Source organism: Aphelocoma coerulescens, chromosome 3 (genome assembly GCF_041296385.1).
Source record: "Aphelocoma coerulescens isolate FSJ_1873_10779 chromosome 3, UR_Acoe_1.0, whole genome shotgun sequence".
NCBI lineage: Eukaryota > Metazoa > Chordata > Aves > Passeriformes > Corvidae > Aphelocoma > Aphelocoma coerulescens.
Genome location: NC_091016.1, coordinates 100,115,720 through 100,129,730, shown reverse-complemented (window position 1 = coordinate 100,129,730; position 14,011 = coordinate 100,115,720). Strand labels below are relative to the sequence as shown.

At 36.7% G+C, this 14,011-nt stretch overlaps 1 protein-coding gene across 7 annotated transcripts in view; it reads right to left on the bottom strand.

Moving 5' to 3' along the window:
- Positions 1 to 14,011, bottom strand: part of DST (dystonin) — a 291,637-nt gene that overhangs the window by 29,830 nt on the left and 247,796 nt on the right. For all 7 annotated transcript variants that reach the window (XM_069011406.1, XM_069011407.1, XM_069011403.1 and 4 more), the window contains 9 exons: positions 12,230 to 12,331; positions 11,176 to 11,349; positions 10,228 to 10,383; positions 7,833 to 8,030; positions 7,208 to 7,336; positions 4,223 to 4,393; positions 2,745 to 2,900; positions 2,318 to 2,524; positions 502 to 621 (listed from right to left, as the gene is read on the bottom strand). In XM_069011406.1, the coding sequence (XP_068867507.1) occupies positions 502 to 621; positions 2,318 to 2,524; positions 2,745 to 2,900; positions 4,223 to 4,393; positions 7,208 to 7,336; positions 7,833 to 8,030; positions 10,228 to 10,383; positions 11,176 to 11,349; positions 12,230 to 12,331 (1,413 nt within the window). The remainder of the gene's footprint in view (positions 1 to 501; positions 622 to 2,317; positions 2,525 to 2,744; positions 2,901 to 4,222; positions 4,394 to 7,207; positions 7,337 to 7,832; positions 8,031 to 10,227; positions 10,384 to 11,175; positions 11,350 to 12,229; positions 12,332 to 14,011) is intronic.

The following is a 14,011-nucleotide window of genomic DNA, read 5'->3' as shown; positions in this document are numbered from 1 at the left end:
ATTTTGAATCCCTAAAGAGAAATATGGGAGCAGTATTTGCTCTAATGCTGCCACAGTGTTTTCTAGGGGATTTCATTAATATTTCCTCAACATAAAAAGTGACTGCCAATCAAAACACAAGATTATTTTTCACTTCTGAATTTGTCCTGCAGTATTAAAAGGAAAATCTCAACCCAAATAAGCAGACAGTAAATTTTTGGTTTAAGAACTTAAAGAAAGCCTCTTCAGAGATCCCTATTCTGAAATAGTATTAATTTGTTTTTTAAAGTTTCCATGGCGGTGTATTATTCTTTCCTCTTCATTGTTAACCACTCCCCCACACATCAGGTACTGTGAAAAGTTCTTTTCATTCACACCCTGTTACAACACCATCATTTAATCTGATGTGAATAAAAACCCCATTGCAGTGAGGCCACAAATCTACTTTCTTTGCTGATTGAACATTACAAGGCTGAAAGACTTACCTACATTTCACTGGGCATTTTGCATGTCATGACTCACCTTGTGCTGTGCAAGCTGCATCTTTATTTTGTCAGGGTCATTTGCAATTTCAAGATCTGAGTCCAGAGATTTCTCTGACTCTTCCAGCCATTCCATAAGTTTATGCCAGGCTTCATGGAACTAAAGAAAAGTCAGATTTGCATAGACTTTAAAATTCATTGGTTCATGAAACAGTTCAAAAACATTAAACCCCAACCAAGACTGGCAAACTTTGAGAAAATTTGATGTGTTTTTTCTCCCATGTCTCTCAAACAGAACTGGTCCAACCACGTGCCCACTGTATTTCGCCTTCCTTCCCCAAGTGAGTTAACAACCTTTAATGTACATGATGTGCACATGTCATATGTATCTGTCAGAGACATATTGCTAACATCTGTTGATGTGTTGGTCATTTAGATTCCTACAGTTTTAGCAATGGCTAGTAAATACAGAAAGAGCAGGGCTTAGCTATTGCTTGTACGGGACTATAGCAGTAAATCACAGGGGAAAACTTCCGTCTGGATGACTGCCCAAGACGTTCCCTGGAACACTCATAAAAGCTCCCATTATATCAAATGCTATCTTGACGAGCAAGGAACAGGTTTTTGATCTTCCTTCCTGTTTCAAAAAAAAGAGCACTTCAGGGAAGAAAGGAAGAAAGCAGGGAAAAAGTAAAGATTCAACCAGCTTTCACAAAGGGTCATCCCTTTGGGTTTTGATTTTTCTAAACTGGTCATTTCTCTCTCTCTCTTTAAAAATTCTTCTTGCCTGGTCTGCCTACACATGGAGGCAAAAGAAACCAGTTCAGAAACCTTTCAAGGCATCTAAGACACTGTTGTTCAGGGCTGTTGATTAGGCCTTGACGCCAGTAGCCTTCAGTACTCCTTCCACACTCCACACACACAGTTGTCATCTTAATAACACTGTATTTAGCTTTGTGAATGCATATTGAGATGAAATCCATCTCATTGCAGAACTGCTGTGTGTGTGAATGCACAAGAGAAACTGCAGGAAAATAAGAAATGTGTGATTGGTTTATGGGCTAATTTATTGCCCAGAGAACTTCTTGCTCTGTGAACTGAGTGGTGGTAGTGGTGAACATTGGAATGTGGTTCAGCTGTGAGCATCACCAAATCTTGGATGATCATGTTCCCCTGAATAGAAAGAAGCTAGAACTTCCTATTGATAATCAGATTACATTCCTCTCACACATTTTGCATCTTATCATTTATGTTCCTCAGTGAGGGAAACATGTATCTAAGGAAAAAAACCAAGAACGCTCCCAAGTAAAGAAAACTCTACAAACACCCTCCCTTCCCCTTAAAATACAACCTTTCCAGGTTTATAAGGAAATAAATGGAGATATCTTACCACACAGAAGATATTGGTCTAGTAACTGATATAAGAGACTGAGTGGTAAGTGATGAGTATAATCAGGACACAACATAGACCCAAGAAGAAAATACTAAGGAATACTCCCACGCATTAGTGAAAAAGGTTCATCACATTCTTTAAAACATACAGGGTTGATTGTGAAACTTCTTTTTGAGGACAGATGGCACTAATACACATCTGGAATCCATACTGTAACTTTCTTTTTTCAGACTATCCTGTACTGCAGACAGAAACCCACTGCTTGGGTTGAAAATGATGCTTTCACCTCCAAAATGAAGTGCTCTGGGATTGAATCACAGAAATCGCTCCACTAACTCAACACTGTCTGTTACACTAACACCAGGCTTGCTTTGTAAGTGCTTTAAAGCATCATATTCCTCAACAATCTGGATGCAGTTATAACTAAGTTCAAAGAGCTGTATAACAGCTGTTGTCCCATTACCTGTTTGGCTCTTTTCCTTGCATCATCCAAAGCTCTTCCCCTTTCAACTAAGCGTTGGACTACTTTTTCCCATCGACTCTGTACACTAATCAGCAGATTCTTAATAAGGACAACGTCCTGTTTCTGGCTGAAATATTTCAAATGGGTTCCAGTTTTGTCCAGCTCTATGATCTGATCTCGATGAGAGTTCACTTCTGTGGCAAAAACCTTGGACAAAAAAGGGTGAAAATTACTGAATACTGTGTTGGGTAAACACTGAAAAAAAACAGTCTGATAAAGAATGATGTAGCAAGAAAGACTATAAAATACAATTTTAAAACAAATTAAATGCTTCTCTGAGTGCCAGCATTATCGGGTTCATTTGGACATTGTTACAGTATCTCCACAGAGTGGGAGAAAAACATTACACATCTGTTTCTTTACATACCTTGTGTTCATCAATTTGAAATAAGACAGTGTCCAAGATAAGACTTGGCCGAGAAGCTGCAGTTAGAGTTTGTTCAGCCTGTGTAAGCCAGTTGATGAAATCTTGAAGTGAGTTGTGGAACTCCATTGCTAAATTGAGGGCTTCTTCCAGTTTGGTCTGTAAAGACAGGTCATACTTTATTAGCAGCTGATATTGTGCAGGGGCTTCAGCCAAGGAAACCATTTTAGTTCAGCACTTTGGAGTAAACCATTTTAGTTTAGCATTTAAAACACTCTTCCAACTCAAAGTTTCTGAGTTTTAAAATAACAGCCTATATTTGACCATATTCAAGGAGATGGATAGAAGAGTTACAGTAAAATTATGTATAACAGATGACTAGAAAATACAGCACCTAGTGTCAAGATAAATTTTTCCACATTAGAACATATTTCCTACTACTTAATCCAAAAGGGTCATACAGATTTATCAAGTTCAATACAAAACCAGTAGAATTTCAGAAATCTAATGTGGTAGTGCACTTTGAAGAGCCTCAAGTAAGTCATCAAATTTATTCTCTTGCACTAAATGAAGAATAAGTTTTTCTAGAGCACTTCTTTTCTTTATAATAAGCTCAATTGTCATTTTGGTTACCTGAACAGAAACTAATTTAGGATACAGAATTTTGTTGATCACGAGACAGCAGTCAGAGATTTTCAAATATTTACACTGCTGACCTCACTGAGCACTCCAACCTTACAGCTTCCTGCAAGAAGGTGCTCGTATTGGGCATTAATTCATTTGTCATTTTTACTTTATAATTACCTTAAAAGACACCAGCATTCTTGCTTTAAAATACAGCTAAGTTGTGAGTTAAATATTTGTGCTTTATACTTATCAGGGCTGTACAGATAGTTTCTCTGTTTGCAATTATGGATATCCTTTTTGTTTGATTGAGTTAGAACAAATGGACTATATTTCGTGAAGGAATGAAAGCAAAATGGAATTAATAACAAGAAAACGTATGTTGCATATCAGTGAAATCATGCTATTGATCTGTTAGAACAGAAGGTATTCACTTGAAGTAAATGGCAAAAGGCCAAGAGTTTGAGAATTTTAAGAAAAAATGGCTAAAAGCTAGAAAAATTAACACAGTAGTTCTGTACTGAGGAGGGGATAAACTTGAAGGATCATTCAGTCTCTCATGTCTATGATTACTGCAATAAAACCCAGAAAACCCCTAGTCCTACCAAATGAGCCTTAACAGTATTTCTGTGGAACAGAATTTTGCCATTCTCACCATACTCCTCCCCAGTTACGGATAATGAACTACTTGAATTTTATTTTCCCCAGTACTTTCTAAACATATTACTGAATTATGCCAGTCTCTACAACTGATTTTAAATCTAAAAAGTCAGGCAACTATGCATCCATAAAAGCACTGATCATTAACACACTTAAATACATGATTTACACCTCTATTTTTATGTAAAAACACATACTTTTCTTTCACTGAGTTTTGTTTGCACAGATTCCCATTTTTCTTTCAAGTTATTTATGTCCTGCTCAACATTTGTTTCAGCAGACTCTGGGCATCTTGCAAGCATCTGCTGGCCTTTCTGCATTAGACACTTATATGTCTCTTCTTTGGCTTCAAAGGCAGCACAAAGTTCCTAAATAAAGAACCAAGAATAAATAAGGCAGAAATTCAAGACTCTTTATAAGTACCAGTATAATACTTTTTCCTCCCCCAACATTTAGCAGGTATGATTAAGACTAATAAAGGAAACACATGTAATTCATAAAAAGCCAAATGAGCACATGAAGGACCCAGTTCTTCAGGAAATGAAAACTTGTATTGTCTGTCAATGTCTTCTCTGAGATCCAAAACTTGGCAAAGTACGTACTTATTGAAGAGTTGCTACAACTTGGTTGGTTCAAAGTCCATCAGTAGCCAAAACACAAAAAGTGTCAGCATTACACAGTGTGCTGAAAGCCCAAAGCTATCCAATACCCTTCAAAAGTGGGGGGACAACTTGGGAGGGCTGGTTTATTGTACACAGTCTGTATCTTCCTTCACTTGCTAGGCATGAGCACCGAAGACATTTCAGACTTTAAAGAAAAGTGGAATAATAATGGTAACAACACGTTTTACCTGTTAACTATTCTAATGATGCTTCCTTAACCATGTCAAAGGTAAGCTGGAAAAAGTCTTGGTTGGAAAAGCCCATGCATCCCTCTGACTCAAAAGACATGATCAGTATTGGTAACAAAACAAAATGTACCAACAATGTTGCTGCAGACTCTCAAATGAGGAACATCTTCAAAGAGATGAGGAATAAGTGGCTTACAAATAAGAGGGAAAGAACTTTTTCCTCTGATTCTCAGGACAAGAGCCCAAACCAAACATTTTCTTTGGGTTAAGAGATACTGTACACAGGGCTGTACCCGACCACATAGGATGGCAAAGCAAGAAGCACGTTCCTTTATGAGCTTAAGATTTTGACACAACAGAAAGTTTTTTTGTCTTCTTTCTGAGGACTATGGAAAGTGGTGTCACCAAGTCTCCTTCATCCTACTACTTCAGGAAGAAACTGAAAACAATGATTGTTTTACGAAAAGGAGGGGGATGGTCTGAGCTGCACTCGGACAGCTAAAAGGCATCTTTTTAAGCCCCCTTCCTACTGGTATCCTGTAATATCTCTTCATGTAATTTGTTTTCCTGGAGTTGCTTTAACTGGAAATGCAGCCCAATCTCAACTCCATTTGTGAACCAATCATGGTTGAAGGATCTTTTATTAATATCTGTAGAAACAGGTCTTTTACTCGAGAAGATGGTTCATAATATTTCCAAAGAGAGACAAACCAAAATACAGTGCAAAACTTTCTCTTTCAGCTTCACATCAGTAATTAACATGGTTTGTATCACTTAGCCAAGTTTGAATTTGGAATGTAGTAGACAACATGACAAGTGGCCTCAACATTTCAGAAAAAATAAAGAAATAAAAAAGAGAGAGAGAATTAACACATATCTGCACATGTTCACTAAGGTTTGACCAAAAGGAAATAAATTTCTCTATTTTAAGGGTTGATAGCAAATCAATGCCTGCACATGGCCACCAGGATAGTAACATCCTGTTAAAGTGTACATATACAGTTAGGGAGCAATTGTACATCTAGAGTTCATATTACGGGGGACAGTCAAGACATCCTCCAACTAGAACATTGAATTTAAAGGTCCTTTAACTAACGAATATGCAAACATTATAAGTATACAAAATTTGCATAGCAATGAATGTATGAAAAAAAATTCTGAAGCTTTCCATGGAAAATTTTCGCATCTTGATCTGACTAAGTGCAGGATGAAAAAAAGGAAAGACCACCAATGACTTTCAGGGAATCATGATTATATTCCACTCCCACAGGGGGAAAAAAACTCCACCACCTATTTTTTTCCCTTTTTGTTTTTCCTTTTTGACAAAAAGAAAAGGATTATAGGGATCCAAAACCACAGGATTATTTGTGTTTGGATTTAGTTTCCTGTCTTAACTGATTTTAAAACTGTAAATTAGTTGCCTTATCAATTATAGATACTGGCAAATTTTTGAGAAAAAAAAAAGAAGAAAAAAATGTGCCCCACATTGGTGAGTGAAAAATGATCTTCAGCATCATTCAAAAAAAGCCCTGATTTCTAATATTATGACAATGCAGCATTCTAATTGGAAGTGTCAGGCATATTCAAGTTCAGGGATGGTTCAGTAAATATCACTGTTACGTCTGAGCCAGGAGTTCAGAAGTTCAGATCACCATGTTTGGGCTCATATCCTGCCCTAATAGCACATTGTGATTTTACACAAATGGAGCAGTAAGAACCACCTTCTTTAGAGGTAAGAGATCAAATTTTAAGTTTCTTTTTTTAAGCCCTATGGTTCTACGGGAGCAGAGAAATCCACAGAATGTTTCTTAAAGAGAAAGGAAGGGAATAATTCAGGCATCCTGGTCAGCTTGCCATTTCTAATTAAAGCATAGCTTCTATGTGTCACTAGTCCTTCTTACTTCCATGCTAATGATGACTTTAATGTCAGCTTTGGTTAGATAACAAAATAAAGGATCAAGTCTCAAGTCAAGGTTCAGTGAATGTGGGTCACTTTTAGGTTCATCTTTGAATCTTATAAAAAGCATAAATTTAGTTATGGGGTCAGAAGGGAGAAGAAGAATAGGAATCACTGAAAAATCTGTAAACACCTTTTGTAAAGATGCAAAAGTTATTTTCTTTGTCTCAACACTAATATGGTTCAGCTTTGGGCATGTCCCAACAGGCTACTAAACTACACTGAAAATAACGGTGTTGTTTTGAAGGCTATTAAATTTCTTTAAGACACTGTACAGACATTGTGATATATAGAAGACACTCTGTGTTTACTAAAAACACTCTTAAAAGATAGTTAGTCCTGAAATGCAACTTGCATTCTAATACTGATACTTACCATATGTGCATTAAGCTGCTCTCTTGCTGTTTCTGGTAAGCCTCCGACAGGTTTTGATGCCAGCAGCTGACGTTCAGTGTCTGTCAGCCATTGCTGCAGATCCTCAACTTCACCATGGAAACCTTGGGCCTAAATTATACCATATCATTTTAGAGATAACTTAAATGCTCTCCATTCCAATACCAGCTCACATGCAGAAGCATACTGGCAACTGGTTTAATCAGATATTTGTAATAATCAAAAGAAATTAAAGAAGAAGAAAAATAAAGGAAAAAGCAAACAAATATAAACTGGCTCAATTCAATCTAAAGGATAAAAACAAAAACCATAGAAATCTTGAAAGTAGTCTAAATAACTACTGAGAGACCAATGTTTTCCCCAAATAATAGACCTATACAGAAATTTCAGCCTTCACAAACATGTAGACCAAAAGCTGAAGTCTTGTATCAGCACTATAAGGGACAGCAGCCAGCTGTGGAAGATACAGCTGGATTCAAACTTTCTCCAAATTCAGGAGCATCCGCATCATGGTTTTGATTTAGGCCAACTTCTAATGTATCTGTGTATTTCACGTAAAAAGACACTTTTTCTGAGTTATCTCTACATTTGATCATTTCCTGTTCACCTGGATCAAGGCACTGTCCAGCTGCTGTTTCCTTTGTTCTGTTTTTTCCAATAAGTTTTGCCAGCGCTGATTCAGGAGTTCCAACTTGCTCCGTAAATTGCTTGCTTCTTCAACAGCACTCGATTCAATCAGGTCATTTCCTGCCTTTTTAACAGCTTCCACTGTAGACTGATGAGCTAGGACATCATTTTGTAGCACCTACAATTGTAACACAGCATGGCCATATGGGTAAGTCACTGAATGAAGGCACTCCTAGTGACAGAGCTAGTTGTAGTCCAAGGACAAGACAGTAGCTTAACACCAGCACAGGTATTAGAAATTAAAGCTAATAACTAAGACATCTTCAATCAAAAGCAGTAACAGACCATTCTGATGAAACACTGAAATTTATTTTTGTATCTTGGAAAAAATAATATCCTCCTTCTGCAAACATATATTTCTGAAATTATTAAAGTTTTCTAGAAGTGCTAGGGAAAAATTATTTCTTCACTTTTTAATTTATTATATGCTTTTTTTTAACAGGGTTTTTCTTTGAACAGTATGTGACTGCTGTGCTATACAACAGCCCAACTGCCACAATGTCTTTTTGTGCATTTCACAGCTACAACTCCTTTCACATTATGTCAGGCTACCAGGACACTTGACCTGTGCTAAAAGCTGGGGGATGGTTGTAGTACTAACACCAAAAGACCTCCTCCATCTGCTTGGAAATCTCTTATCACCAATCACAGTAAAAACCATAAAAGGCAAAAAGTACATTTGGGAAAAAAAATGCTGTTTGCAGAAGGATGGGGGGCAGGGCAAGAAAAGCTTTAATATAAAACAGAAAAAGAAATAAGCAAAATGGTTGGGAAGAGAATGGTAAACCCCACCCAAGAAATTCAAGATTATGACTGCTGTCTTCCATGGGGTCTGACTCAAACTCACCTCCATCAAAATGCTAGCACTACAGAAAAAATAAAAAGCTAAATAAAAAGGAACTTAAACTACATGGAGCACAATATGAAATAGCAAGTCACAAGTAGACCTTGAATACGAAATACACATCACATTTACTTTAATTCTTCTAAGCTAAGAACCACATTATTTTATATTCCTAACAGGGTGAAAAAAGATATTCACAGAAGCAGATGCATCTTATCCCTTCCTTCCTGCTGAGACTCACTAAGAACAAGGTCTATTCTTTCCAAAGTTATTCAAGAGGTGGATGTTTTTACAGGCTACCACAGGATGCACTACTGTGTGAACTTTCTAACCTATACACTCTGTATTACGAAAAGGAAGTAGATTCACTCATGTGTTTGCTGAACTCCTTCGGCACAGACATAAATGATGTCTCAATGCTTCTTCACTGGTAAAACACTTCCGTTCGATAAGAATATAAAAGGTTCATGGAGCAGAACCTGGTTCTCTAATTTTATTTACTTTGTTTTAAAAGGGTCCATTTATAACAATAGTCACATAGGGTATGCAGATACTGTGTTCTGTTCAAGTTCCAACTGACCACCCAAAAGCCTTCAGAAGCTGCATAGCTGCATTAACACAGACAATGAAAATACCTTAATTATCTGTGTACTGTCAATTTCAATCAAGTCTCTCAAAATCCCAAATGGACTCTGAGTACTTTTTACATCATATGCCGGCCAAAAATTAAATGGCAGTTTTAAAGAGAGAGGATTTATAAGGTTAGATTGAAATCTTAAAGCCATCATGAAGAGCACAGAGTCACACACAGAGGCAAGGAAGATCCCTTACTCCTAGGAGATACTCTAAAAATAAAGGCACAGCAGAAGCATTCTTCCGTGGGCTCCAAAATAACAATGATCAGTAAAAATACTAAAACAAGCAAACAAAAAACCCTTAACCCCACATTGTAAGGAACACAGAGAAAAAGATGGGAGTTTGCACGAATTTTTGGAGAAGCATTCTTAGCTGAACCCAATTAACATACAATTTTGGAGAATTCAAAACAAATCACTGTTTTCTGAGAGGGAAGAAAGAACCTTTCTTTCATGACTGCAACAGCCGTGCAGTTTGTGAGACCTGGCTAAAACAGAACTAATCAAGGAGTTTATTGCATCAGGGAGAGTAGCAGGTTCAGTAACTTTTGAGTTTCCTAGGTCAAAGAAAGGCGATTAGCAGTGGAGACTGGGGTGAACTGTTTATTTTTGGCTAAAACCTATGCCACTTGCACAGCATATGCAACAAAGGAAGGAATTCGGAGGAGTAAGAGGAAAGATATTATTTATTCCAAGTCTTCATTTCAGCTATAATCCGATAAATCCGAAGATATATGTAGAGAATTATTTATCAGGTATGAAGTTTTGCTAAAAGACTCATCCCTAAGATAAATATCAAAAGAATATTTCAGTTAATATTAATTATAATTACATACATGATGTTTGGCAAGTTCAATTTCAATAGCCTTGGGGTCTCCACCCACGGGTTTCTGTTCATTCAGCAAGTCTTCTGTATGTGTCAGCCATGCCAGTAACTCATCCAGGGCATGCTGGAACTGCCCCAAGGCTAACAAGGCACCTTCCAGCTTGTGCTACAGTAAAAATAAAGTTAACAATAAAACAGTTTCACAATGCAATTGAATTGTCCTACATTACCATTAGTCACCATAATCCAGAACAGTGTCCACACATTGAGACAGAATAAAAACCAGGGAGAAGCAGTTACCCAGTACAAGCAATGCTTTGTAACTACAGCTGAGTTAGCAATTCCCTTATAAAGCCTTGCATTCCAGGCTTAAATTCCTGGCCTTGGAAGAAGCCATGCAACCAGAGCAGAGTTAAGTCTGAAGGTTCCTTCATCAGATGTATCAGTAGCTTTTTATCATTTAAAACATAATTTCAATATAAATGCAATTCAGTGCATGATCTTTTTAAAACCGTTTGTCATGAAATGATTCAGTTTAGAAAAAATAATACACTTCAGAGGATTCTCTTTCACATGTCTCAGCTTGATAATTTAAGGAAATAACATTGAAATAGTTTAATATTAAGTTAGTGGGGTTTTATTCAATTGCTCAGTTCAGCAGCTAATATTACTTTTGCACATACAAACATGTTTTCAACTGCTACTTAAGACGTCATCAAATAGCCGAAATGAAATAATAATCATTCAGTGCAGCATTGCTGACAGAGAATTTTAAAAGAATGTTTAAAAATATTTAAAAACTGCAACTAATTGTACAACACAAATCCTATTATATATAGCTTTTTTAGTTTCCAAACTAAAAGGAATGTATAAGTTAATATAAGCCTTATATATAACAAAGAGTTTTTCACAAAAATCTAAGTCATGAATAAAGCCCCCACCCTCCAAGCTTATTTACCTGTCTACTTATAATTTTGTCTTCTAGGCTGTCCCACAATAGTCTGAGCTCTGAGAGAGGGTCTTGAACAGTGTGCTTGTCACTCTCTTGTGTTGCCTTCTTTAGCAATAGTTCTGCCTGATGGTTCAGTCTTTCCATTTCTATCTGCTGCTGATAAGCTTCTGTCTTAAATTGCTAGGGTATATAGAAAAAGAATAGAAATAAATGAAATACAAGTAATGATTACAGAATCACAGAATAATTGTGATGCTCTTGTGGTTGTGATGGTGATAACGCTTTAAACTCCAAATGGAATTATTCTTCACAGGAAGTGAAAGCAAATTTTCTTTAGTAGAACTCCCTCTTGAACATGCAACTGGTGCCAACAGTCTGTGTACGTATGTTCTGAACTATGTAAGGTCATGATTCAATTGAAGCTACATCAGAAAATCTGTAAAACAACCTGCCCACAGACAACAAAATTGACAAGTGAGCAACAAAACCAAGAACCTTCTCTGATCCTCACAAATCTCTGCTTTTTAAACATGGCGTACCAGCATACCAATGTCAGGAGCATATTCAGTCACAAGTACAGATCCATGCAGACAGGTTTCTAAGTTAGACTGGAATTTTGATTTTCTCCTTACTCATGTATTGGGAATGTCATGATCTGTGTGAGTATTTAAATAAAGGCTCTAATGGCAGAAGCAAAGCTCTGGAGGCCTTCTCTCAGAGCCTTAAAGAAAACTGTTCATCTCAGAAACCAGAAAACATAAAGGTCATAGCAAAAGAATCCTGTACATAATAATTTCATAGCTTTTGAAAGAGAATGAATGAGTATTTCTAGGCAATCAGGAAAAATAAAATGTAGTCTTGCCAAAGTTTGGAATAGATTTTTATATTAAGCACATTTTAAACCGAAAAGTTTGCAATGAAATGTTTTTAAATTTTCATGCAAATTCTTTTTTACTAAAAATTGAAAATGAAAATTGCTATTGACTCCCAAAAGATACTAAACAACACAGAAAAATACAGAGAAAGGGAAATATAAAGGAAATAAATTGCTAGATCATACCTTAAGTTCCTCTGTTTGCTGCTTCACTGTCTCCAGATCTGTTCCAACTGGGGACATAGATGCTAACTTGCTGCCAGCAATGTCTACCCAGTCAAATAATGCCTGAAAATCACAGTATGATATTCAAGTGTGAGCAGAGAAATGCTGTTATTTTTGAAAGTTGTATTAAGTAAAATATCAGGGCTTTTCTTTTTTCTGAGAAGGTATTGCTGTGCTCTTTCAAAGAAAATAACTTTCGCAGCAAAACCTAGGTTTCTTTTCCATACAATAGAACAAATATCCACGTAACAGTTACAGGAGTGTACATTCTGCAAGACTGGACTTCTACTAGCAGCAACATTCTGCCAGAATTATTCATGCTGAGTAGCACTCTACTTTGTGTAAAATCTGCAATTTTTATTAATCCCCTGAAAGGTAAATACAAGAGAAACTCTGTTTTACAGTTGTTTGGAATGAAAATGGAAGGTGGCGGATAACACACCTTAAATGAGGATTACAAACAAACTTCTTTTGAAGAAAGCTGTTTGTGTAAGGAACATGGAACTGCCCATTCAGTACATACTAGGCAGTGAAGAACCATAACTGAGCTAGAATGAATCTCTATAGGATAATGCAGTATGTCTTAAAAAAAATAAATTATGTCTCCCCAGTTCTGATGCTTTCTTTTGCTCCCAATAGTGCAGAATCTCAAGAATACTCTAATGGATTAAGAACAGCTGCATCAATCTGAGTAATTGCACAAGGGAAAAAACACCTCTACCAGGCCCTTTTCCACCTGCCTGTTATCTGTGGAGATATCATCATGGAGAAATGCTTAGGATAACTCGTTGGAGCTGCCCATTGCTATGTGGCTCCCTAAGAAAAGGAGAATTATGCCCAACGTGCTCAAGAGGGTGAGGCAGCTGTAGTTAACAAATTGTTCATAATACTTTTCATATTTTCTATTGAAATGAATGTAAGACAGCACTTAAATACAGTTCATTCACAAAGTACCAAGCTTGTAGGATGTACCATGTACAGCCACAGGAAACAGAAAGCACTTAAACCAAATGGTGATGATTCTAACTGCCTAGTCAATCTCTGCACAGTAGGAACACAGGAGAACCCAGAGAAAAATCCATAGTGATGGTACACTGCAAAATAGGTATGTTGCATTAAGGAGTGTTCTGCTGCTTGATCTGCACCAGAGAAGTAACTGCCCTCAGTGTCATGTGAAATTCCAATTTTAAAGATTAAATGAACCAGGGAAAACGGTAATTCCACCAAGAAAAAACAAACAAACCAAACAACACCAAACCAAACCGACCAACCAAACAACTATAAAAAACCCAGCAGTATATAAAGACAAAAGATCATAGATTCAAAGGATAGTTTGAGTTGGAAGAGACCTTTAAAGGTCATGTACAGTACAATCCCTCTGGTTTTTTTAAACTTCATCAGTTCTAGGAAGCACAATGTACAAGATATCTTAAAACTGCTGGTATATTTACCTACAATTTAAAAAAGGAATCATCTTCTAAAGTATTGTGATAAGTTATACTAAGTACAATGGTCTAGCAACGTTATGTTAATAATATTTTTGCTTAAAATACTCAAACATTTTACTTATAAAAAAGGTAGAATAAAATTCAAGTGCTTTAACTGTCCTCCACTCAAAGAAAATAGCAGCAAGTGCGTATACAGACCTGTACTCTGCTCCTTTCAGACCACAAAGATGTGTCACAGCTTCAACCTGCCTACCATATGAAGCATTGACTATCACAAGAAAATGTGAGCACAACT